Raw genomic sequence first — 25437 nt, 5'->3', positions numbered from 1 at the left:
TTATCCACCTCATTTGCTGTTTTTTAGTCATTTATTGAGAAAAAAGAAAGTTTTATATATCCAGAAGCCACCTCTTGCCTCTCTGTACTCACTGTAGCAGTTTATTACTCACAAGTGGGTTTCTTTTTGGTTTCAGCAGCTTTAGGCCCTTTGAGGTCCTACAGGTGAAGGTTTATGTGGGTTAGGAGGGCACTTTCTGTACAATTTTAATTGCCAGATGCAGCAATTCCCACATGTGCTTTTATTGCGTTACCAAAAAAACAAAACAAAACAAAACAAAACAAACAAACAACAAACCACAAAAGAAAAACCACGGCTATAAAAATAACACATTTTCCAAAGGTAACATTACAAAAAGTACCATTCCTGCCACGGAGTGATCCATTAATACTGCTGGGAACAGCCCCTGTTAATGCTGGAAATGTGAATGGTTGCTGCAGAAGCTTTAAAGCATTGAAGAGCTTTATTGAGCTGTTACCTGGGGACACACATTCACACATCAGCCACAGCCAGGGGAGGTGGGGGCTGGTCCCAAAGGAGTCTGTTCCCAGTCCCTGGGGTGTGAGGGGTGGGGTGGCCTCAGGGACAGTGACTCTGCACGTGTGGCTCACCCATCTCTGGGGAGTGGGAAGGACAGGAGGGACAGGAGGGACAGGAGGCCACCCCTGTGCCAAGGGCTTGGAGCTGCTGTGGGACACCCTGACAGGGCACTGGAGAGGGGACCTGGGCCCAGGGCTGCTGCACATCCAGCACTCACAGCCATGTTCCCCCTGGAGAGGGAACAGACCCTGCCTGCAGGAGAAGGTGCATCCCAGGTGAGCCCTGAATGTTACAGGTGGGACTCGAGCTCTTGTTTTGTTCCTGCTTAGAGAGTCCAGGGCTTCAGGAAGGGCCTGCAGCCCCTTCCCCAGCCTGGGGAGGTGGGAAGCAGGTGCAGGGCTGCCTTTGGAGGCCTCCAGAGGCAGTGGGAAGGTGCCAGGAGCGTCGTTTCTGTGCGGGTTCCCTCAGCCTGCCCAAAATCTCGAGTGAGCCAGGGCTGAGGGGGCAGATGCAGCAGGTCCCTGCCCACCCGTGCTCCCTCCCACAGCAGGAGCTCCTGTGACTCCCTGGGCCTTTCTGAGACCTGCTGTGGGACATCACCTTCCCAGATGTGTAGGGGATTAGCACTCAGGGAGGGAACACACCTACTTTGTGTGTCCTTGCTTTCTGTGCAGGTTTTTTTGCCAGCCCAAATCAACAGAGAAATTACAGCTGGGAAAAGTGACCAGGAACAGAACAGAACTGGTCACCCAGACCATTGCTGTGCTCCAGGACAGGATGGAATTTACACTGCCTGCATTCTGGCTCACCAGGTCTGACCTGTCTGCACAACTCTCCAACAGAGCAGGGAGGGATTATCCAGACCTCTGACTTCCCAGGACAATCCCTTGCTTTCTCCCTCCTCCGCAATTGCGTGAAAGATTCAGAGGAGAAAAAATTGGATTTTAAATAGATAAGGCTGGAAACAGGATTTTCTGCATTTTTACATGCTACAACATGAAATTAATTTACTTGACACTGTGGTGTCTCAGGAGTCAGTATCAATTTTTATAGCTTACATGAAAATAAATCTTTCTCTCTCCTTACAGCACAATGAGTTTACTGTATGTACATTTGCTGCTGTTTATATACACCAATAGTTAAGTACAAGAACACATCAGGAACAGACAAACAGGTTCTTTCCAGCTCTAGAGAGGGCTGAGGGTAGGGGTTTGTTTGGCAGTCTGTTGGGAGAGCAGGATGTGGCTTCGCACCAGTCCTGGCGATGCCTGCACAGGTGAGGGCTGAGTCTGTGCTGCAGTGACAGAGCCCTGTGGGTCTGGGACACCCCAGGGAACACAGACAGGGTCAGTGAGCAGGGATGAGAAACGCATGCTGTCCTTACACCACGGCTGTGGGATGCAGGGATGCTCCAGGAAAACACAGACCAGCCGGTGCCTCCCGTGCCACGGGCAGGCAGAAATCCCACTCCAGCTGCTGAGCTGGCTCGGCTGCCCTTCTCCTCCTCCTCCTCTTCCTCCTCCTCCTCCTCACCTCGGCCGAAGCCACCGCAGTTTGGTCCCCGGGGCAGGCGCCTTCCGCCCGGCTCAGGGCCCGCAGTTCCCCTCGGACAACAAAAAGCCCCTTCTCCGGGCGCCCGGGGCTGCAAACACATTTCACGGGGGGCTCGGCTCCCCCCTGGTCTCTCGCTGCCACCTCCGGAGCCGCTCAGTTGATCTCCCCCTCCGTGAACTCCTCCTTTATGGACTGTTTGCGGGATTTGCAGTCCGGGAGGTCGAAGCCGAAGTCGGCCCAGTCATCGGCGGTGCCGCGGTTGGGGATGGTGATGGTGTGGCGCACGCGGAAATGCACGGCCTCCATCACCCGCTGCCGCTGCAGCTCCCCCGAGCTGCCGATGGAGATGGTGGAGGCGTTGCTGCTGGAGCGGATGAGCTGCTGGGCCCCGTAGTCGTGGCTCTGCTTGAGCTCCTGCAGGCCCCGCCAGATGATCATCCTGTACTGCTCCGGGATCTTCAGTGCTCCGAGATCCTGGAAGGACAGCGGCGCTGAGGCACAGCCGGGGCTGTACCAGGGGGATTGAGGCCCCCATCCCCGGTCATGCTCCGGGGACACGTGGGCTTGAGGCCCGAGCACCCAACGGGGCAGGGCTGGACCCCCCCCAGGTCACGGCAGCAAGGCCGTGGGTGCATCGTCCCCCAGGTGATTCCTCTTTTGTAACCCCATCACTCAGCCACAGCGTTGCAGGTCAGAGACGTGTTTTGGGAAGGGTTCACATCAAACTGATGTGGAAACGAGAGGAAGGACAGGGAGGGGACCATTCCCCTTGGACACAGGGTCAGAGCAGCATATGAAGCATCCTTGTGCCTGTTCCCCTGGGCTCCTGCTCCAGCCCTGGCCCGGGAGGCTGGAGCAGCTCCTGCCCCCTGCACCAGGGTGGTGACAGCGGCTGTGCCAGCACCACAGGCCGAGCTCACACAGCCAGGCCAGGTGGGTGACCTCCCACTGGGGCCCTGGGCACAGCGGGGACCTGCCAGGGATCCACGTTAGTGCCAACACAGAGACTCGGGGGAGCGTTACTGGAGCAGACAGTGAGGATGCAATTAGTAGCTACAAACGCCGACTCGGACACAAAGCTCAGCGCCCTGACCCCAGTTTTGGCCATTCCAAACATTTCCTTGGACAGCTGACGGACGGTCAGGGAGTTAGTTCAGCAAATGGTCCAAAACCAGGCTCAGGTTACGCAACTGGCCCCAGCTACCAGTGACAAATCATCATCTCTCCCGGGTGTAGCTGCCAGGTGGAGATGCTGCTACACCTGCCTGGGGCAAAATGGGGTTGGGCAGGAGCTCTGTCTCAGCCAAAACACCAACTCTGGGATGTGCAGGGCTTGCCATGGCTCAAAGGGTTTAGGATTATTATTTGTTTTCCTCCTTCTCATTCCCCTGACGGGCTGGGGAAGCCCCAGCTCTGGTGCCACCCAGGTACCAGCACTGCTGTGTGGCAGCAGCAGAGGCTGAATGCTCTGGGGCACACACAGGCACTTCCAGCATCCTCTCCATGTTTTTCCTGCCAGCTTTTGCCTGATCTTGGCTGTTTCATTCCTGGCTTCCCTTGTTATAAATGCCCTGGGCTCAACTCCCTTATTTCAGCCTCTTTTGTCTTAGAGGTTAACAGGGGAAGAGGTGAGATCAGATCAAACCTCCCTGAGCTGCAGTGGGGTGTCCCTGCTGGCTCTGTGGGATTTGGGGTGTTCCACTGAGCACCTCAGCTGTGTTTTTTGTGTTAGGTGGAAAAATCTCCCTGAGCTCTGGCCTGGGGATCTTTAATCTCTGTTGTTTCTGACAGTCTGGAGGAACCAGCTGAGATTTGTGGTTTTCATCAAGGCCTGAGATGCTGCGAGGCTGCAGGAGTGGGAGGCAGCAACCCTGGGAGCACACATTTTCTGTGAGGGGTTGGGGCACAAGATTCCCTTCCCTTAAAACACTTTTGGTTTTGCTTTTCAGACCAACAGCTGCTGGAAACAAGTGGTAAGAACAGATCTTCCCAAAGCATTTACCTCTATGGATAGGTTCTGCAGGTGGTAAATATTCTGTAACCCTTGTGAGGTGAAATAGTCGATGCAGTTTGGACACCCCAATCCTGTTAAAAAACTGCAGAAAAAGTTTGGAAAATAAAGTGGCATTAACTTCTCATGAACAACAGCTGTGCTGGAAACCATCACTGTGGGACAGACCGTGTCAGGCCGTGGAGGAGGTGGGGGGACACGGAGAGCTCCACGGGTGGGGCCTCCACTGCCACTAAGGTTAAAGGGAATGTGGGATTATGTTCCTTCCTAAAGCTATATATGTTTTTCTCCTGATTTCAGAGGTTTTGGCTCAGGAACTTAGAATAATGTGAGGGAGCTCAAGCTACTGGGGAGGGGTGTCAGGACATGCCCCGGGCTCAGCAGCACAGCCAAGCTCTGCCCCAAGTGGATGCTGGTGCAGAAACATCTGTGGTCTTTTTAAAGACCAAAACATTTAAAAGCTGCAGAGCTGTTAATGCATTCCTGATGGGAATAGTCCACGTGGACCCATTTCCAGGCAGTGCTGGAAAGAAGGGGAAGGGGGAAGCTCACAAAGCCACGTGCCATTGGATGTGTAGGACATTGTCTGGATGCATTTAATTTCTGACTAATCAGGGAAGGGTTCCCATGGGGGTGTCTGAGGGCAGTGGGGGTTCCTGACTGGTCGGTAGCTGGGCTTTGGTTGCTGAGCTGGGAGGAACAGTCTGTGTGATTGGGAGCAGTGATTTCTCAGTTGGGGCCGGTGGCCAGTTGACCAGTTGCCAGGCAGGTGGGAAGGTTAGAGCGAGGGACACAGCAAAGAACGGCAGAGGACAGGACAGGCAGGGCCCCGGGTGCCCACCCTACCTGACGAGGCTGGGGTCGGGGTTGTAGGGCGGCGGGGGGGTGCAGTGGGACCCCGACACCATGGACTGGGACGAGTGGCCCCCGTTCATTTCCCCGTTGGGCTGCATGGGATGGCTGTTCAGCATTCCAGGTCCTGGGGAGGGACAACAAAGGGACCTGTTAGACACCCCCTGCCATGCTCCCCCCCTGCCTGGGAGGGAGAGCCCCTGTGCTGGGACTGGGAGCACGTACCCATGGGGCCCAGGCTGGGTGCAGTGCCAGGGCCGTGCTGTGCTGGCTGCCCCACCAGCTGGTTCACAGAGGGCAGCTTGTTGATCCCTGCGCTGTGAACTTTGTTCATGGGGGAGAGGACGGGTCCGTAGGAGGAAGGTGTCTGCAGTTGGCTCCTGTGCAGGGATGGCACGTGCTGGTCAGCCTGGGCCGGGGGGATGGAGCTGCCCTGCCGCAGCCTGCAGCTCCCCTCCAGCCCATCAGACCTCCCTGCCCCTCCCCGGGGGCTGTGGGGTCTCAGGGGCTGCAGCAGGACTTACTGCCTCTGCAGGAGCTGCTGCTGCTGCTGCCGGTAGGAATCGACCAGCTGCTGCGGGACCAGCTCCACCAGCTCCAGGCTCTCCTTTATCTTCATCAGGATCTCAAAGTTCTCCCGACCCCGAACCTGGAGGAGGGAACAAGCCCAGGATTTTGCTGTATCCCTGTCCCACCTGGCCAATTCCTCGTGGTCACTTTTTTCCACCCAGAAACGCAAAGTGCACTGTCACTGTGGCCAGACTGTTCAGGATCCAGCAATCCCTTGAACACGTGCATCCATGGATGCTTTTGCTCCTGTTTCCCGGGTCTTTGCCCAGCTCTGCTGCCCTGTGGGAGCCTGTGCATCCCTGACCTGCCTGACATCCCCCCCAAGGGGGTGCTGCTGGCAGAGGGGACAATGCCACCACTGTCCCCAGCCGAGCTCTCACCCCGTGCAGCTCACCCACACTTACAGGCACGTAGTACATCTCCTCCTCCCCGTGCCGCCGCTTCTTGATGCCGGTCCCCAGCGCTGGGATGCTCTGGGGGCTCTGCTTGAACGCTGGAAGGGAGAGGGGAAGAGCATTGGCAGGGTCCTGGGAGGCAGGGCATGGTGGGGAGCCATGCAGGATGCTAAAGCCATTCCCCTGGGGCTTGGCATCGGAGTGTCCCTTTGTTATTAACAATAATGAATAAATATTCCTGGCCAGGAGAGCCCTGCACGGGCAGCTTTGGGCTCTGCAGGGAGAGGGGAGGGGTCCGATTATAAGACTGTAGGTTTAGTGGAGAAAGGTCAAAGCATCGTGCCTGGGTGTGGGTTGGAGCTTGACCTTGAGGAGGGCAGGGGTTTGGGGAGGGACTCACTGCGCTTGTTGGCGTTGCCGTTCTTGGCCGCGCTCTCGTTCAGCGCCTGCTGCTCCCGGAAATGATCCTCGTCGGCCTTGCGGTCCCTGCCGGGGCAGGCACAGATCCGTCCCTCAAAGGATCTCCTGCCCAGGACCTGGCCACTGGGAGAACAGAGCAATCAGTGACCCTGTTTCCCCTTGGGAAGTTAGTTGTGGCTCAGACCAGCTCAGAAACCAGAGCAGCAGTGTCCTCCCATCCCTGTGTGGGAAGGGATCCTCAGGGATGGATGGAGGCCCTCAGCAGCAGGCTCCTGGGGAAGAGGAGCTCCTGGGGCAGAGGAAGACTCCAGCTGCGGGGGAGAAGCCAACTGAGGGCTGGGTCCCTGGTCCCTCCATGCCAGCCTTTTCTGGGTTGGCAGAGGAGAACATTCCCATGCCATGGGCTGGGGCTGTCACATCCCTTCCCTGGGGGTGCTCCCTGCAGGGGAGGGTTCCTTCCCAAGGGCCCCCAGCCCTCCCGCAGCAGGAGGGACACCCATCCCTGCTCCCACAGCCACTCACTCTCTCGTCTCCAGGGTGATGATGATGAGGATGGGCCTCCTGTTCATCCCTCCCACGCAGCTGCTGTTGCACATGAAGTTGTACAGGATGGTGGTGAACTCGGTCCCCACCTGCCCGGGAGGGGAGAGCAGGAGCTGAGCGGGGAGCAGCGGGGGGAGGCAGGCAGGGACACTCTGGGGAGCGAAGAACTGGAGGGGGGGAAGCAGGCTTGTCTCCCCCAGGGAGTGAAGAAGAGGGGCACGGGGTACAGGGCAGGGCAGGGTGGTGTGGGGACGGTCCCAGCTGGAACAGGGGACTGTACGAGGACTGTGGGGTCCCGCCCGGCAGGACTAGAGGGGATGTCCCTTTGCACCCCTCATCCCTGGCCCAGGCTGCTCGGGGATGCTTCACAGGGCTGGGAGATGCAGATGCTGAACGCAGCTGCCACCGGTGTGGGGGGGAGAGCAGGAGTGGCCTTGGGTGTGCCAGGGCAAGGGGGACACTCCAGCCTCGTGTGTCCTGCCAAGCAGCCCTGTCCCCCGTGGGTTCACCCACAGCGCTGGCACAAGCCTGTCTGGAGGCAGAGGCCGGTCCTGCCCCCTCCCCAGCAGCCGGGTACCTGCGGGGGCTCGTAGGGCACCATCACGCTCTGCCGGCCCGTCACCGGGTCCTCCACGTACTGCGAGAAGTTGTTGCCTTCCACCCGGATGAGGTGGCTGGCAGGGGCTGACTGGCCTGCAAGGCAAACCCCTGGTTAGAGAAGTGGCTGCCCAGGATGCCCACCCCGTGCACACGGTGGCACAGGGGGGTGTGTGTGGCTCCCGGAGCCGGGCAGGGTGGGACTCACCGTCGTTGAAGTCGCGGCCGAGCTCGTGGTTGGGGCAGCGCTTCACCACCTCGGTGACGTGCTCTGCCTTCTTGTACACGGGCATGGCCCGGATGACGGTGCCCGGGGGCGGCGGCGTGGACACCTTGATCTGGATGGGGCATGTCTTGGCGATCTGACAGTAGAGCTTCTTCAGCAGGGGGGAGTACTGGGACACAGGAGACACCCGTCAGGAGAACGTCACTGGGGGCACAGTGGATGCTTCCCCTGCCCACCCTTGGCTTCCTCCACTGTGGTGTAAACACAGGGCTGCCTTCTCTTCCCTTTCCCCTGGAAACACTGAAATCTGACCCATTTCACCCACACTGTGGTATCCACTTTCCACGTGAAGCAGACACAGCCACCTCGTTCAGGCATCATTCAGCCCATCTTGAAACATTTCCCCGAGTCTGTTCTCGCCCCAGGCTTGTGGCTGAGTGGAGAGCTGGGAGCACCAAGGGCTGGGAACACCACAGCCCAAGGAAATCGTGCTTGATGTCATTAAAAGCGTCATGGCTAATCATACAGGAGTTTAATTCTGGCACAGACAGATCTGTCCTGAGCCCAGCTTGATCCTTTGCAGCAGCAGTGGCTCGTGGAGGGGACATGGTGGGGACATGACAGGGACATGACCACTGCCTGGGGTGGCCATGGGAGGAGGATGCTCTGTGGCAGCTGGAGGCAGCACCTGCAGCCACTCCTGCATTGAAAACAGTTTGTGGCCACCAAATTCCTCCCTGTGAGGGCACAGAGGGGTTTGCTCAGTGGCAAACTCCTCTCACGAGGACCTTGAACGGGGGCAGCTCCTGAGGCTGCAGCTTGAGCAGGGCTGGGGAAGGAGAACATGTCCTTCACCTTCCAGGAACTCCCCGGGTTCCCAGGTGTGGGGATGTGCAGCTCCCTTCCCTCTCAGCCGTGCCATGCTGTTTTCCATCTCGCAAGGAATGTGTTTGCTCCACACGAGCCCACCCCTGCGCCCGTCCCTGCATGGCAGGGCATGTTCCTGCTCAAGGTATTTTATCTCATCCCCACAACACAATGCCTGCTGCCAAAAAAATACCACCGTGCAGAGTATTTGTGGGGATGTTAAAGCTTGTCCTGAGCCATCCAAATACAGGTGTGCCGAGGGGAGCCAGGCTGCAGCTCTGCTCTGCTCTCCTGGTGTGTGTGGGGAATCCTGAGCTGGGGCTGCCCAAAATGGGGGGCTCAGCAGCTGCTCAGATGGGTCTGGGAGCAGATTCAGGGGCTGACATGAGTGGCCCAGTCCCCACTTTTCCTGGCCATGAGCATGTCTCGGTGCAGCTGTGGATCAGGCAGGAAGGATCTGTGTCTCCCTGCCCCGGCTGCAGGATTGGAGCTGAGTGAGGTGCTCCCACCACCTCAGGGACTGAGACAGGGGCAAAGGAGATAAACCATTTCAAGGTTTGTCTCGCTGAGGTGGTCTCCAGGAGAGTTCTGGGAAGACATAAAAGGCACAGGCTCTCCCAAGGCAAACAGCAGCAGTTCCTGCAGTGTGGGGATGTGTTGGGTCAGGCTGGCAGCAGGTACCAGCTCCTGGAGGCACAACAGTGAGGTGTCCTGGGGTCAGAGCCTGCTCAGTGCTGGGGAGAGCAGGACGATGCTGAGGTCCCTGGAGGGTGTGACCAGGAGGGATAAGGTGAGCTTGAACCTGGCAGCAAGAGTTAACCCTCCTTTCTGGAGGTACCTGGACTTGCCCAGCAGGAGAGGGGACCTTGGAAACCCCACCTGCTACTGGAATGCCCAAGTTCTGCACTGACACTGGATAATGCTGACTGCACAGCCAGGTTAGCTCCCAGCTGTGAGCCCACATCCCCAGCAGGGATCAGGCCCGTGGGCTCCACTGGGAATGCAGTGACTCCCCCTGCCCGGCTGGAGATGAAGCTCCCACATGGCTGTGGCCCATGGAACCCACTTGTCCACCACACTGGGGTTTAATGCCCTCTGTTTGAGGAGCCACCGTGGCAAAACAAGGGTTATTTGGAGGGGGCTCTTCCTTGCCAGGTGTTAAAATACTGACAACTCCTGTCAAAGGATCCTTTCATGTAGACATTCCCGGGCAGCCCTCAACATGCCTGGGAACTATAACTGCTCTGGAAGAGCAGAGGTGCATTATGGCAAGTTCTTTGGTAACAAATTCTCTCATTATACCATGTTATGACATGGATAAATCTCTGTTAAATAGCAGAGCGATTCCCCGCGGGGGGAAGGTGCAGGCATGTCTCCACTGATAACCTTATCGTGTCCCAACAGCTCCGGGATCGCCTTCAAAGATCCCTCCACTCTAACAAACCATTCTTTTAAGGAACTCTGTGCTGATAATCCCGGGCAGGAACAGTCTGGGCTGTGCCCTGGGCGGCCGCGCTCCCGACTCCTCACAGTGTGGAGCCTTCCTGTGCCACCACTGGTGGGGCTCAGCCCTCCCAGTGCCACAGCCCCAGCCTGGCCACGGCCACCAGGACAACTAGCAGTGTCTGTCTGGGATCCCAGGAGGCCCTACATCCCCAGCTGTGCTTCCAGCCAGGAACAGCCCATGGCAATGCACCCTTTCCATAGGGGATGGCCAAATCTGCACTGAGTGAGGTTCCCCTGAGCAGGCACCTCTCTCCTCCTTGTTATCTGTACTTGCTAATTATCTGCCCCGTGCCCATCTCTGTGCCAGGCTGTGCTGCATCACCTGAGGCCCTGGTACCTCCCAGCACAGCCACAAGGAGCACAGGCACTGCACAGTCCTCAACTTCAGGATGAGACAGCGGCAGAGCAGGAGCCAGAGATCAAAACCCCAGGATTTAATCACAGGCCAGTGCAGCCTCCTCGCTGCTCTGGCTCTTGGTTTGCCACGGCCACATTTCTGCCACCTGCACTGGTGGAACCTCGGGCTGTTCACTCACATCCTCCCCATTCCACAGCACTTGCACAAACTGCCCTCTCGAGACTGGCCACACTGGGTCACAAAGCTCAGGTCACTCACTCTGCTGCCAACTCACTGCCAGGCACAGGAACAACATTCTGGGACACCTGGACACCTTCCAGACCTCAGGAGCAGGATTCCTTTCACACCCATAGAGGAGCCTGGGTATGTTCTGCCCTGGGCACCTCCTGCCTGTATTTTCAGTCCCTGCTCTGCCCTGGGAGCTGCTGGTGTCTGACTCCACACTTGTGTTAGTACCAAGGTCATCTCTGTTCCTGGAAAACATCAGAGTGCCTGTTATTGTGTGTTTGAGGAGCACAACAGGTTTCTGTGGCTTGTGGCTGCTGGGTTGCCCTAACCAGAACAGAGCAGCAGCAGTGTTGACAGGCTCCCTGAAGCCTATGGAAACACACAGAACCTGTATTCCTCTGGGATTTCCTGCAGCTTCCAGTGTCACCCTCGGCTGCTTGGCTGACACCACAATGCCAGCTCCATCTCCATCCATTCCCTGCTGCTGCTGTCCATCCTGCAGAACACTAGGAATAACTGGAAAAGCCAAGTTATCTAAACCCCAGCAGTATATCAGCACTGAACTCTTTCCCTAAGGGCTTGGTAACACAAAGGATCTTTGGATGTGTTTGAGATGTGGCTGCTTCTTTGGTGAGATGAGACCTCAGTGCACCTGTGCCAGGTGTAACAGGACACAAATCCCGCCGAGGGACAGAGCCCCTGGTGCCACTGGCTGCTGTGAGGCTTCACCATGGTTATATCTTGGTTTCCTGTGCTCTGCACACCACAGGATCCCGATGAGCCAATGCCCCACAAGGTCTGTGGATGCAGCACTGACGTGGAGCCTCAGCATCTCCTGCTGCCCACCCTGATCAAGGACCAGGACCCGCTCCAGAGGCCACTGCAGAGCTCAGCCCTGGGGCTGCCTCCCCACGCAGGAAGAGGTGGTTTTCCCCATGGATGATGACAGCCTTGCACAAAAAACAACCTGAATCCTCTGCCTGGAAAGACCTCCCGGCACAGTCCATCTCGCCCGGCCGTGCACGGGCAGCAGAACCGCTAGGAGGATGTGTCCCAACAAATTCCCAGCTGATAAAATCTTATTTATCTTCAACTGTTGACACTGAAGCGTCTGGACTTGCCTGTTCGGGAGGCAGCCAAGGCCTCCTTTCCCTCTTGAAGGAAATGATTTGCTCAACAATTACTTTTTCCACAAATCCTCCCCCCACTCCTCCCTACCAGCCTCCTCCTCTCCTACATTCCAGTCTCCTCATTAGCTCTACTCAAGACGTGTCCGGGGCTGCAGTCAATGGATCCCAATAAAGCCACTGGCCTGGCAAGGGGGAGAGAAGAAAAGTGCTGCCTCCGGCTGCTAATTTCCTTGTGCTCCCCAGCAAGCAGCTGCGGAGCTGCATCCTGGGACAGGTTGGGGCAGATCGCAGCCGAGAGGTGATAATAACGTGTCTGTCATCTTCCCCGGGCGTGTAGCATCTTGCAAACCGCAAATACCGTTAACCGGCTCGGACGAATCTGTTACGACAGATCCTGGAAGACGTGCCGGCTGCAGAGCTAATGCTTTTTTCTGTCTAATTTTTTTTAATAACCATTTTTTAATCACCGGCCCGTAAACTCCTCACTGAGCTGGAAATTCCTCCCCAAAGCTACTTTGTTGCTCGTTTACTACGAGCTGGGTTTGAAGATGTCCAGGGCATCGACGATGCTCGAGAGGAGGGTGTCCAACGGGGCCTGAGGTACCTGTCCAGCACACAGGTGTGCTGGGAAGGGCGGGCACTGCCCTGGGCATGGATGTAAGGGGTGCCCTGGTGCCTGTGTCCCTGCCTCTCCAGCTCCTGCACCGCAGCAGGGATGGATCAGGGATGCTGTAAGGGATGCTCCAACCCCCACCTCCCTGTGCCTGTGGTCCCTGCACCATGGCAGTGATGCACTGGGGTGACACCAAGTCACCACCAACTGTGCTCAGGACATGGGGTCTAGGCAGAGTCCCCTGCTCCCCCCAGCCATCATCAGCTGCAGGGGACCCCCATCACCCTCAGGTCCCCCAGACCACTGAGGTCCTGGGGCCGGGGCTGCCCCCCAGCAGAGCAGCACAGGGAGGCTGCATGTGCTCCAACCTGCATCCTTCTACCTCAATTAGCATGTCACAACTGCAAATTAAAATCCCTTGCTTCACCCCCAATCCCTTGCTTCACTCTCCCTGCCTTCCCCAGTGTGCATATCCTTAAAATCACTACCGGGGTTGTGGCTGCTCTCAGTCACTGCTGAGCCAGCGCTGGCACTCTGGGCTGTTTCATCTCTTCTCGTAGGTCTGACTCCCACTGTTCACTGGATACTCAGATCCCCTGACCAAGATGGCCCAGAGCTCCCTCTCAAGCTGCAAATCCAGCCAGGAGGTTGTTTCACACACGTGATCAAGTCTGGATGCAGGGGCAGGCTGGGAGGGAAGGGAAGTGGAGGCTGAGTTGGGCTTGTGAATTGTTGTTGGGAAAAAAGATGTGAAAACCAGAGCATCAAGACCTGGGCTCAGGGGAGAGCAGCACTGGCTCTGGAGGATCCCGGCGGGGCTGTGCCATGAGGAGGGAGCTGTTCCTCCTGCTCTCCCACCCCTGCAGTGGCCACGGGCACAGAGCTGGTTTGCCGAGGGAGCAACCAGCATCTTTCCCCCCCTCCCTTATGCACCAGAGGTCACGGGCTCCCAACTCTCTCCCACCTCTCCTGCTGGAGAGCGTTGCCTTCCCGATGGAGCAGCACTGCCAGTAAGTCATTCCCTTGACCTGTGCATTCCAGACACGTTCGAGATAGGGGAGCTGATAGCGGGATCGTGTTGGAACATCGCACACCGAATTCCTTTGCCTTTTTTCTTAATTCCATTGTGTCTGGAGCTCCTGGAGCCTCATCCACACCCTGCAAAAGCTGGTGGAAAGCCTCCAGTGGGCTGGCTTCGATGGGCTCTGGGCAGGCTGGTGCTGAGGTTGCTTCCCTACTTCCAGCATGCCAAAATATCCACACTCATCTGCCCAGCTGCTCGGATAGAACCAGGGATGTTTGTGGCTCAGAGGCAGTGTCCTAAGCTGTGCATGGCCCCTGATCATCTCCAGGCCATGGCTGTTGGACAGGAACTTCCATGGGATATGAGGAAGTGCCAGAGAGGATTTGAAGAGTGGGTTTCTAGTCTATAGATGCTCCTGAAGAGTTTTCCCTTGTCTTTACAACCATCTCTACCCCAAAGAGCTTCAGGCAGCAACCAGCAAAGGAGAACCTGCCTCCTGCCACACCAATTATTCCCATCCTCCTCGTTCAGTTTAGGATCAGGCAAAGCATTTCAGCTCCCCAGTGGCCACACTCCAGCTGCAAGATCTAAGGAATAACTGGAACCAGTTCCACGTGGCCATCTCCCAGTGGCTGAGCACTGGGATGCAGTTTGCTGTGGGTGACTGCTGGCCAGCCATCCATGGAAGCAGGAGCAGCTCCCCTCAGCTGTGAACATCTCCAGCCTTTCCCTCACCTGCTGTTTGCTCCCTGAGGCAGCAGCAAGTCCCTGGATGTGGTTTGGACCTCCCTGTGCCTGTGTCAGAGACTCCCCCTGGCCTCACAGCCTGGGGGTTTGTCCATCTCCCCCTGGCCCCAAGGGCTCCGTGCAGGCCTGGATGGCTGCCCCACACCGCGGCCTCGAGCCCCCACATCCCTTCGCAGCCCATCCACGGGAGGCCAAAGACCCCATTAACACTTCTGCGGGTCTGGCACCGGTGACAGCGTCCGGCGGGGAGGGAGCCCCGCTCTGCCACCAACCCGGCTCGAGAAAAATCCTAATTATCCATCAGTTACCAGCTGGCCGCTGCGGCGAGGGGCTGCGGCGAGCAAAGCGCCGCGATGGGCTGCGGCTGCAGCGTGTCCGGGCAGCTCCGGGCTCCCGGGGCCCGACGGCTCCCGGCGGGCAGGCAGGATGCCGGCGTGCCCCGTCTTGCCGCGCCGCAGCTCCCGGTCCTCCTCCCAGCCCCGCCGGAGCAGCCTTACCAGAGGGGGGCTTCCAACCTACAGGGAAAACCTTATTTTCAGCATCTGGCCGTTGCTCTCCGCGATAAGAAGGCCATTAAAAATGAAAAGGGAGGTGGCGGCAGCCTGGAGGGCTTCCCACAGCACGGAACAGAGCCGCTGCTTCGGTGCAGAGCTGGTGGTGACGTGTGGTGCTCAGAGCCCAGCCCGGGGGTCGGGACATCCAGTGTCACCCGCTGCTGCCCAGTGTCCCTCTGCAAGGACAGAGCTCAGCAACGTGAGCCCCAAACCCCTGTCCCAAGGCTTTGCCCCTTCTCCATTCACCCCTTTCCTAAAATTAGAAAATCAGTATTTAGAGGCAAGAGAGAGCAGCTGATGATGCTCTGGGCCCATTCCCCACACTGCTGCCCCCAGACCCCTCCCTTTGTCCTCCTCCTGCATTGAGCCAAGGGTGTCTGCTAAAGCACAGCTTATCTCTCAGGAGATATGCAGACTCCTCATTTGAATCCTTCAGGAGCTGGAGAATCCACCACATTCCTTAGTAAATTGTTCCTATGTTTAATTATCCTCACTGCTAAAAAAATTCCACCTTGTTTGTAGTCTGAATTTGCCTGGCTTCAGCTTCCAAGTGCAGGATCTTATTATATTTTCTTCTGTTAGATTAAGGATCTTATTATATCTTTTTCTGTTAGATTAAGGAGCTGGCTGCTATGAGGAACCACCTCCTGGGCACACCGTGATCAAGCCACCCTTGCTCTTCTCAGGGAGACCTTCCTTGCAGAACATTTCCCTGGTATTGCCCCACAAGGCATCTGCACCAAATTTTTTATCTTCTTTGTATCTCCCTCCCAAACAATTTCTGTTTTGTCAACAGAGGGTTTGAAGTGTGGACAGAAGCATCACGTGTGCAGACAGTGGGCTCAGGGACACCTCGCTTCCCTGCCCAGGTGACAGTGATGTGACCAGCCCTGCAGAGAGAACCCCCCCAGAGCAGCCAGCTCATCTCCAAACACTCTGCTCTGGACCCTCAAGATCCTTTGGATCCTATGCACAGGAGGATGGACAATACCACATCTTCCAGAGGGGTTGAGCCAGAAGGCCACTGAGCTACACATTTCCATCAACAAAGCTCATGATTGTATCAAAAATGACCCCAAATCATTTGACAAGATGACTTGCATGAACTACTTGCTTTGGCATTGCCTGTACACCTGCTGTCCATTCCTCCATGGCTGAATCCTCCATGATCTGACCCCAGATTGCAAGAGCCCTCCAGCAGAGCCTTCCTGCAGCCCAGGGGACTCCCCACTGCTCTGAAACACTGCCCAGCACGTTGGCTCCACCAGGCTTGTGGTCAAAGCTTGGTGCAAACTGATCAACCACCCTGGCATAAATCATTTGGTGCAGTGAACCCCAGGGTACCCAAAAGCCACAAAGCTTCCCCAGGCAGGGCTGAGCCAGGCTGGGCTGTTCCCTCTGATGTGCTGGCCCAACCCCTGTGTGTCCTGCAGTGCTGCTGCCCTTTGTGTGACTGTGCTGTCAGACATCCCTGCCTGTCCCCAGCCCTCCTGACTGCTACACGTGTGTGCTCAGCTCCTGTGCAGGGTCACAAATCTGTGCTGATTGACTGGTAACACAGGACATATTTATTTTGCTGAGCTCCTTTCCCCATTTTACCGGGACAGCCTCGGGTGTGGCAGTGGCACTGCAGAGCTCACGGCAAGTGGGAGGAAGGCAGTGGCCTCATCTTCCAGCAATAAATGTGTCTGTGACAGCCCCAGCTGGGAGGACATGCAGTGACACCAGCTGTCACCGCAGCAGGACCGTTCCTCACGTGGCACCTCGGTGAGACAGACCTGCTGCATCCACACCAGCAGTGCTGCAGGAATCCCTGTTCCAAATGGAACATCCCCTGTGCTCTCAGGGTGCCAACCCACTGCTGGTCTCTGCAAGGCTCAGCTCCAGCACAGTGAACTGTGGGCTGCTGGGTTCTGACCTTGCAGCTATCCTGCTCTGGGGGGATGCAGCCACCCCAGTGCCATGGTTCAGGGGACCACACACCAACTGCCTGCCCTGACCTTCATAAAGGCTCGGGAAGAACAGCCATCCTGTAACTGATGGGAGTTATCCCCCAGGAGGGATGGGATCGGTCTGGAGTCACATTACCCTGCCCCGAGGACCTCAAGTTTATTCAGTTCCTAATGAAATGCATCCCTGAGCAACATCCCGCAAGGAAAGACAGTGGAAAGAGTGGAGACTTCACCACCCCTACGAGGGCAGGTCGTGTTTAACCGCGGTGCTGTCCCAAGCCGCTGATCTGTGTGACTCAGCCGTGCAGCTCCAGCCACTGGCCACAGGGAAGCTGCTGGACGGCTCCAGCCAGGAATTTGGCTGCGTTCAAATCGGCTGCTGAGGGTGCAGGAGCCCATCGCCTCCTGCACCCTCCCCAGGACACACCGGGAGCATCCCACCGTGCAGCAGCACCCCCCGGCCGCTGCCCGGGTCTCCCTGCACGACAGCATCCAAGGATGCTCTCTGTCTCCCGTGGGAACGACTGTCTTGGCAATTAAACACGTCACCTCCCGAAAACAAAGGTCATCATCACTCCTGGGGCTGACACATCGCTCCTGGGCTGCTCTGCCCGTTCCATGGCAATGTCAAACCGCAGCCCTGGAGGAAACCCCTTCTGTTCCCATGGGATGTCAGTCACCCCAGCCCAGCCTTTCAGCTCAGCCGGTGTTTCCCGGAGGAGAAAACCCGCCCGGCTCCAGCGCGCTGGTGCGCGGCTCTGCCGGGCGCTCCGCAGGCACCGCAGCGGGAGCGCCTCCGGTACTGCCCGCAAGCGCCGCTCTCCTGAACAGCAGGGACAGCGCTGCGCTGAGCCGGGGACGCGAAATTAGGACCTTTCTCCACAAAAAGCACAGCAGCCCCCGCACGCTTTCCCCTGTCACCGGGTCCCTGCCCCGCGGAGCTCTCCCGTGCCGGGCGGCAGGAGCGCGCTCGGACCAAACCCACACCCCGTCTCCCGAGGAGACGAGCAGACGGCACGATGAGATCTTGATTAAAAACCCACTGTGGTTTAAAATCCTACTCTGCCGTTTGCCGCGACTTCTAGAGAGTAAGTTACTAACTCCTCTGATACGAGGTGGAAAAGGATTGTAAATGACAAGCAGGAATTTACAGCAAAGCTGGGAACGGCACTGGGAGATGCGAGCAAAGGTCCCTCTGACAGCACTGGCTGGCAAAGGTGTCGGGAAGCACCGGGAGAACAAGGCAGGTACTTCCCCAGGACATTTCTTTTGGGGACATTTACCTGCAGTTCAGGGAATTGCAGTGAGAGAAGTGACACTGTAGCTGCCGTTGGGAGAACCCCCCTGAAAAGCAAGCACGGATGTTTCCCGCGTGTTTTGCTCCCCAGGACCACCCGTGCAGGTGAAGCCCCCACGAGTGGTGGCCGTGTCCCACAGCTGCCCTGCCAGGCGTCCCCACCACCGAGGTGTTGGTTGGTTGGTTGGTGGTGAGGACGCTGTGGGTGGTGGTGGTGAGCATCTCCCTGGGGATGGTAGAAGACATGCAACTTACTGTCCAGGTGGCTGACTTGGCGGTGCTGGACTGCTGGAAGGTCACCTCGAAGTGGTGTGGGCCGGGGTAGTCGGTGTTGGAGGGGATGACGGGAGCCGGGGACATGGCGTCGAAGGTAGAGCTGGGCTGCGAGTAGGGAGAATGCGTTGGGACATTGGAGGTGTGCTCGGAGCTGTAGGGGCTGGTGGAGGCTGCTCTGCTGCCGATGCTCTGATCCATGCTGTTGTTCAGCAAATTGAACTGGGACTGGAGGAAGGGAAAAGGGGAGGAGGGAAAAAAGAAAACACCAGCCAGTTTAGAGACAGGGAAACCTCAGCCACCCTTCTCCAGGGCTGGGGTGTCCTGTTACAGCCTCCTTAAAGGGCCAGCATGCGGGAGGGGAGCCAAAAGAGCTGGTCTGGGTGGCTTGGGTTTTCCAACAGGTCACCACCTGTGTGAGGGATCAACTCCAGTACTTAAATCATTCCCCTCGATCTGGTCCATCAGCACTGGAGGCAGCGGGGTGCCACAATCCCAGATTTCTAGCACACCTGCCCAGGGAAAGCCACTGTTCTGACAGCGGGGAGAGGGCAGGGATGTTCCGGGGTTCGCTCAGGTGTGGGAGATGTCCCGCTGTGGGCAGGGAGTGACAGCCCTGTCCTGCACACAGGGCTCTGCTCCACGGTGGCCCTTCCAGCAGCCAGAGTGTCACAGCTCAGTGAAGCTGCCCTGGCAAGGTGACCAGCAGTCCCTGGCGATGGCATTGCTCCGTGGTGAGGGCAGTCCTGGGTGTCTGACCTGTTTTCTGACCTGCCCCTTTTGCACTCACTGGTCACGGACAGACACCCACACACCACTCCTGGGAGTGCTTCTCTGAGCCAGCCAGCCCTGAGCAGTGGTTTGTAGCTTGTTTCCCAGTGGGATGTTTGCTCTCAGTGTCTGATGCAGCTCTAATTTGGGGAAAACCTCAAACCCCCGAAGCGCGTGGCTGCGATGCAGCCGCTGCAGGAAGGGCACAGGGCAAACAGACCCATTCAGGCACGTCCTGGCTCCTATTCCAGACCCGCTGGACCAAATCCTGACTTTTTACAATTTTTTTCTTATTCGTCTTCTGACCAGCTACTGTCAGATACTTCCAGTAAGAGCTGGCAGCTCCTTTACCCACAGGCACAGCCTGAGTACAGTGACATTCCCGAGAACCGCGTGGCTAAAGTGGCCTTAATATTTCATCAGAAAATCAGACCCAAATACAACTGTTTCTCAAAGCAATTAGGATGGGTTTTTTTGCCCAGAAACCTGAAAATTCCGAGTTGCTCAGGGCTTGCTCTCCCCCTGGCAGCCCCAGAGGCCGGTGCTGTGGTGGCCACTGGGGCTGTGCCGGTGCCCACAGGCAGTGGCCAGTGCGTCGCTGGGTGTTGTCCTGGTTCCCACATCAGAGCACGGACAAGGTCCCCCTCGACTGCCCCCACGCCCCAGCAGGACTGTCCCTGTTCCCAGCACCCAGCTGGGGCAGCTCTGGGAAGCCAAGAGCCCTGGAAGCAGCCGTGGGCACAGCCAGCAGGCTCAGCCTTCCCCAAAGGGCTGCAAGGCTCACGGCTCAGGAATCAAGAGACGTGTTTTAACTTGGGATCCCAACCTCACCCAACCGTCTACAATGTGGAATGGTTTAAAGGCAATCATCCTTCTCCAGGGAAGTTCTCCTGTTGCCTGCATCTCTCACAAGGTCGTTGGAGCCTGTGACTAACTGGAGGAATGCTGAACAAGATCTGGCTTGCTTTTACACATCCAGCCATTTTCTCCCTAAAATATGTGCCCAAACCCCTCTATTCCTACTCACAGCTCTATAAATAGCCCAGCCAAAGACAAGCCAAGCTTTCCATAATCCCGGGCTTCACCTGGAGAAAAACTTTGGAAAAAACAGGCATGTGGAAAGCCCTTGCCTTCCAGCTGGGAATTGCTGGGCAGCAGCTGTGGGGACTGTGGGCAGGGCAGCACAGTGGCACAGGCAAAGCTCAGGCATCAACCAGGAGAGCAGCAGCAAGGGAGAAGGGATTGCTGCTGGACAGGGCTGATCTGCAGCCCACATAATCAGGACTGAGCTGTTTTTCTCTCGTGCTTAGAGCCAGGACTGTGCGTGGCTGAAGCCATAAATGGGCAGAGGAGTGGGGACCCTCCACTGAGCAGAGCATCCCGACCTCTGCATGGGAGAGAACTTCCCCCAGGAAAAATGGTGAGATACGAGACCCAGGGTACCACCTCTGCCAGCCAGGTGATACAGCTCCCCGAGCACCAGGGCTTTGGGAATCCACTGGCAGAGAGACCCAGTCAGGTGCAGGGGGAAAATGACCAACTTGTTGTTCAAAACTGACAAAATTATGGAAACATTCCCTTAAAAGACAAATCAAAGGCAGGAGTGTTTGTGTGTGTGTGTGTAAATATGTTCATACACACACATGTTTGTACACACACACACAACTGCAGCAACGACCTCCCAAGGAACAACCCCAACAACCCCAAGGGACACACGGCTTGGTAGCAACACACATAAGGTAAAAAAGAGGAATGAAGTAATTTCCTTCTATCTCCGACTGCCTCTGTGCCTGTGCCGGACTGTTCTGAATGTCAGAGGCAGACACAGACCCCTAAGGAAACACCCTTGGCACCCGAGGACAGGGCTGAAAGCACATCACCTGCAGCACAGGTACCACTTCACCTGCTCTGCCCTCCCAGGGGTTTCCAGCAGGGAAGGGAAGCCTGCCTGGGGCCATGGCTGAGGAGATCCCCAGTGGACAACAAACCGGTGCTGGTGGTGTCCAACACTGCAGGCATTCCTCGGGTGGATGCTCCAGCCAACACCCCCCTGACCGTGCACACAGATGAGGAGCCTGCACTGGTTTAAATCACACCCTGGGCTCTGCCAGCACCGGATCAGGCAAAGCCAGAGGAACAGTGACTGAGCTGCCGAGGCTGCAGCATCCTGCACTGACACGGATGGGGCTCAGGAGCGGGGCTGGAGCAGCCCCAGCTCATCCTTGCAGCCACGGGCTGGGGACAGGCTCACACCGGGACAACCCCTGGAGCATCCTGGGCCACAGCACGAAGGCTGGGCTGGCAGAGCTGGGGTGGGTGCCCCAGCAGTGGGGGATAACTCCAGTAAAAGCAGCAAGGCAAACCCCGTCCCCGAGGAGCAGCACCTACCGTGGTGTAATGCTGCATCGGGTCGCTGACGTACAGCATTTTAGTTGTCTTGGGGTTCACAGAGCGCGGGGAACCGTCCTGCCCCGGGAGTCATGGGGTCGGGGTGGCGATGGAGGAGGCCGGGGTGGGATGGTGGGTGGGAGGGGGGGTGTGGGAGCAGGGCCGGGGCGGGCAGCGCCAGGGATGCTGCGCTGGCCACCCGAGTGCCGCCGTCTGTTGGCTCTTTGGCTTTTTTCATCTCCCTTAGTTCTGTCAACTCGCTGCATCCAACAACAAAACGGGGCCCACCCCTTCTGTCCCTCATGACTATTCATTAAAGCACAGGGCAGGTCCCAGCTTGCCCAGTGATGGACTGGGCGATACCAACCATTCCCACTGCAGGGAGAGCAGGGGTCCGGCTCCACCATCAAACCCACCCTGATCCCACTCCTGAAAGCTTCTTCCAGCCACATGGGGCTGGAAACCTGCTTGGCTGGCACCTGTCACCAGCACACCAATGTGGCCGTGCTTGCACTGGCCAGGTGATGCAGTGACTCTGGGAGAGCTCCGTGTCTCAGTGATATGGAGTTATCCCTGCCTAGATGGGTAGATATGGATAGGTGTGGATGGATGGATGGATGGATGGATGGATGGATGGATGGATGGATGGATATCTAGAGGGATGGACAGGGATGGATAGGGATAGATAGGGATAGATGGCTAGCCAGGGCATTGGGGTGACCTACTCCAAGTCACCGAGCACTGGCACTGGTGCTGAGCCCCACGAGCAGCAGGAATCAGCACGGACTGAGCAGTCCCTGCACTGCTGTTCCCCCTCTTGCCTCTGTCTCAGTCCAGCGGTGTCCTGTTACCTGTGCATTTACTGTCACACACCTCGGGCTGCACCAACCCTGCCGGGCTCGGCTTCGGTCCCAGCGGGAGCGAGGGGAAAGGCGAGGGCTCGCCCACCCAGCGAGGGGCAGAGCCCCAGTTATCAGCCCTCTGCCCGGCTCCTGCCCGCTGCGGCAGAGGCTGGGGAAGGAGGGAAAGCGAGCGGAAAGCGAGGGAAAAGGGGCTGGGGGAGGGGAGGCAGCTGTCGGGGAGGGAACGGCGGCTTTCTGCAGGGAAACGGCGGCTTTCTGCAGCGGGATGGATGCTGCCAACAGCCGGAGCTGCTGCAGGGATGCTCCCGGGAGGGCAACCCGCTCGGGGCACCAAACAGGCACGAGTGCCCTGCATGTCTTGCACACCCACGATGCTTTTCCAAGACTCTGCCTTTGACAGAGGCAAAGGCTTGTAGGATGGGCTTTAACTACACACCATTTGTACCAGAGAGAATGACACCCTCGTGGGACTCGAGCTCTGCTGCCCTGACAGCACTGAGCCCCCGCTGCTGCGTGCAGAGATATTGTCCAACAGTGCCATGGTTTTACTGAGCCCTGTGCCACAGGTGATCAGACCCTGCACCAGCACCAGCAGTGCCACACCTGGAGTGGTTGTTCTCCCCACTGCCTCCCCCAGAGCTCCCAACCCACCCCTGAGGGGAAATCGAGTCTGTGCCTGGTGCAGGTGCCACCTGAGCACACTCACCATCACCGAGTCGTTCATGCCTCTCATCTGGAAGACGTCCATGGTGACCTCTGTCTGGTTGGAGACCTCATTGCTGCCGGCGTGGGGGGCTGCAGGGAGGTCGAAGTAGGTGCTGTCTGGCTCCCTGAGGAGAAGGTGAGGGCACAGTCATCTCCCCAGCTCCCCAACACCCCTGCCACCACCACCACCCAGCAATTCACAATCCTCTTGAACCCTGTCACCTTCCCAACTCCTCCCTCCATCCTCTGCTTTGATTCCCAGGTGGCAGAGCAGGCTTTGCTCAGGCAAACTGTTGCCTGGCAGAGACTTGGGAAGCTGTGCATCCACCCAGCTCCTGTGGCATTTCTGTCACCTTGGGATGTCTTTCTGTGAGAGGATACCAAGGGGGAAAGGACGGAATGAAGGACAGTCCTTCTCCTTTGCTTTATCAGAGCATGAGGCTCAAAGGCCAGAAAAGTGGCAAATACCTTGGTGGGGCTGGAAGATGTTTAATTTTGGAATGAAGGGTCCCAGGTTAAGTGGCCCTCTGCCCTGGCCCTGACACCATCTCCATGCAGCCCTGGAGCACTGCAGCAAAGAAAGGAGCCCTCCATGAGACAGTGCCATGTGTGTTTGTGTGCTGGTTTGGCAAATGAAATGGGCTGAGCAGAGAGGCTGCAATCCAGGAGCAAAATTCTCAGTGGGGCAAAGGCCTCTGTGGAGAGCAGAGGATGCAAAAGGAATTTGTCTGCTCCTGCTTCTGAACACCCCTCCCAGGAAATGATCCCCCCACTTACAGAGTGCTCCAGAGGTGGGCGAACGTGCTGCCTTCGTCAGCTGGAGGTGACTGGGACATCTTGGCAGTGGGGGAGTCCGACAGGGGATAAACCACTCTGGGGGCAGAGAGAAGCAGCAGGTTAGCACTGCCAGCGTGCTGTGCAGGGCTGTGCAGGGCTGTGCAGGGCTGTGCAGGGCTGTGCTGGGCTGTGCAGGGCTGTGCTGGGCTGTGCTGGGCTGAGCCACCTCATGCCAACAAAGCCCCCGGCCAAGGGCAGGAGTCCCCCAAGCCCAGCTCACTGCAGCAGGGCCCGGGGCTGCCCAGGGCCCGTGGTGGGGGACAGAGCCCCCCAGCCCCAGCAGCTGCAGGTTGGGGGGGTGTGCAGGGCGTGACCTGAGCTCGGCCAGGAGGTGCCCCCGGGGAGCTGCGGGACAGCCGGTTCCTCAGCCAAAGCCTTCCCAGGGCTGTGCACAGTCATACCCGGAGTCCTCCTCAGCCCACTGCCTTCCCCTCACCCCTGGACAGCGTTTCCTGGCCTCTCTCAGGTGCGGGAGGAAGCACAGGGCACAGCTCGGCTCTCCCTGTGCCCCCGGAGCCTCTCTGGCCCAGCAGCCGGGGCGGGAAGTCTCCCAGAGCCATCTTGAGCCCCACGCTGCCTCCCTGGGCGGGCAGTGCTGCCACGGGACCGTCCTCCTCCTCCCTGACCCACTCCCTGGAAGCAGCAGGAGTGCTCCCCTGCCCTGGCTGACGTGGATGTACCTCAGGCACATCTGGCTGCTCCTTTTACCCGCGCTGGTTTGAGCATCTCGTTTCAACTTCGACATCTCATAGTGAAAACCTGAAACCTCCTGCTTTTGGGGTGCGAGCTGTGAGTCGAGGGCAGCCCCTCTCGGACTGAGGGATGCTCAGGATCTCCCAGGCCCCTCTGACTCAGCTGGGGACTGGGTGCCTGCAGGGAAGGGAGTTAAAACGAAAGCAGGCCGGCTTTCCCCACCAGCAGATCCTGTGAGCTGCTTTCTATGAGACACAGCATCCACAGCTGCCGTTCCCTGAGGGTTTCCCACAGCAGAGGAGGGCCCTTGTGCCACGGGCCCCATGCCAGGATAGCTCACAGGGAGAGTCCGGTGTCCTCCCGTCCCTCCTCACCCCACGTGTGACACACAGAGAAACGAAAGTACCTCCACGACAGCTTTGAGAGAAGGAAAAGCCTAGAACAGATGCAGGCGACTGCTGGTGGCCTTACCCCGCGTCCATGCTGCTTTCCCTGGCCCAGGGCAGCTTCAGGAAGAAGCCAGGCCTTTCCCTCCAGCAGAGAAAGCACCTCTGCACCGCCCCGGCTGTGTGGTCATCACGGGTGACACCAGCTCTAACCACGTGGCTGCTCTCGTTCTCAAAAGGAAAGAAATCTGACTGTTTTAAGGGCGTTTTGGAAGTTCCCTTTCTCTTTCAAAGCACAACCTGCGCATGCAAAGCCAGGCCAGCCTCTCACATCTGAGCTCTAAACTCCAGAGTACAAAGGGAAGCTGCGGCAGTCGGTGTTGTTAAGGCACATCCCTCTGCTGTGATCCCGGCTCATCCTGGAAAAGCACCTCTGCAGCAAGACTGACAGCCTGGCACAGGGCATCTGGGATGGTAAAGAATCACAAAAGACTCATCAGTAGGGTTCCCCAAAATTGGCACGGTGCTGATGTAATT

At 57.7% G+C, this 25437-nt stretch overlaps 1 protein-coding gene across 1 annotated transcript; it reads right to left on the bottom strand.

Annotated features, from left to right (window-relative positions):
- Nucleotides 1–673: 673 nt before the first annotated feature.
- TP73 (tumor protein p73) lies at nt 674–25089 on the bottom strand. Its single transcript, XM_027702081.1, has 14 exons — nt 24986–25089; nt 23762–23857; nt 22986–23109; nt 18240–18485; nt 7691–7877; nt 7463–7578; nt 6865–6974; nt 6323–6465; nt 5932–6020; nt 5482–5606; nt 5183–5337; nt 4952–5084; nt 4097–4190; nt 674–2568 (listed from the first exon to the last, which is right to left on the bottom strand). Exons 1-14 carry the CDS (start codon nt 24994–24996, stop codon nt 2248–2250), a joined length of 1950 nt encoding a protein of 649 aa, XP_027557882.1. The 5' UTR covers nt 24997–25089; the 3' UTR covers nt 674–2247.
- Nucleotides 25090–25437: the final 348 nt, after the last annotated feature.

The sequence above is a fragment of the Neopelma chrysocephalum genome, unplaced genomic scaffold (genome assembly GCF_003984885.1).
Source record: "Neopelma chrysocephalum unplaced genomic scaffold, ASM398488v2 Primary Assembly neopelma1_180, whole genome shotgun sequence".
In the NCBI taxonomy this organism is placed as follows: Eukaryota; Metazoa; Chordata; class Aves; order Passeriformes; family Pipridae; genus Neopelma; species Neopelma chrysocephalum.
This window is presented reverse-complemented; position numbering and strand designations above follow the sequence as displayed.

Bases quoted from the DNA above. Each gene is read 5' to 3' on its own strand.
- TP73 (XM_027702081.1), bottom strand. The intron at 7,878-18,239 runs GTAAGTTGCATG...CCTGTGTCCCAG, and splicing joins CCAAGTCAGCCACCTGGACA to TACTCCCCCCTGCTGAAGAA. The intron at 6,466-6,864 runs GTGAGTGGCTGT...CTGTTCTCCCAG, and splicing joins ATCACCCTGGAGACGAGAGA to TGGCCAGGTCCTGGGCAGGA.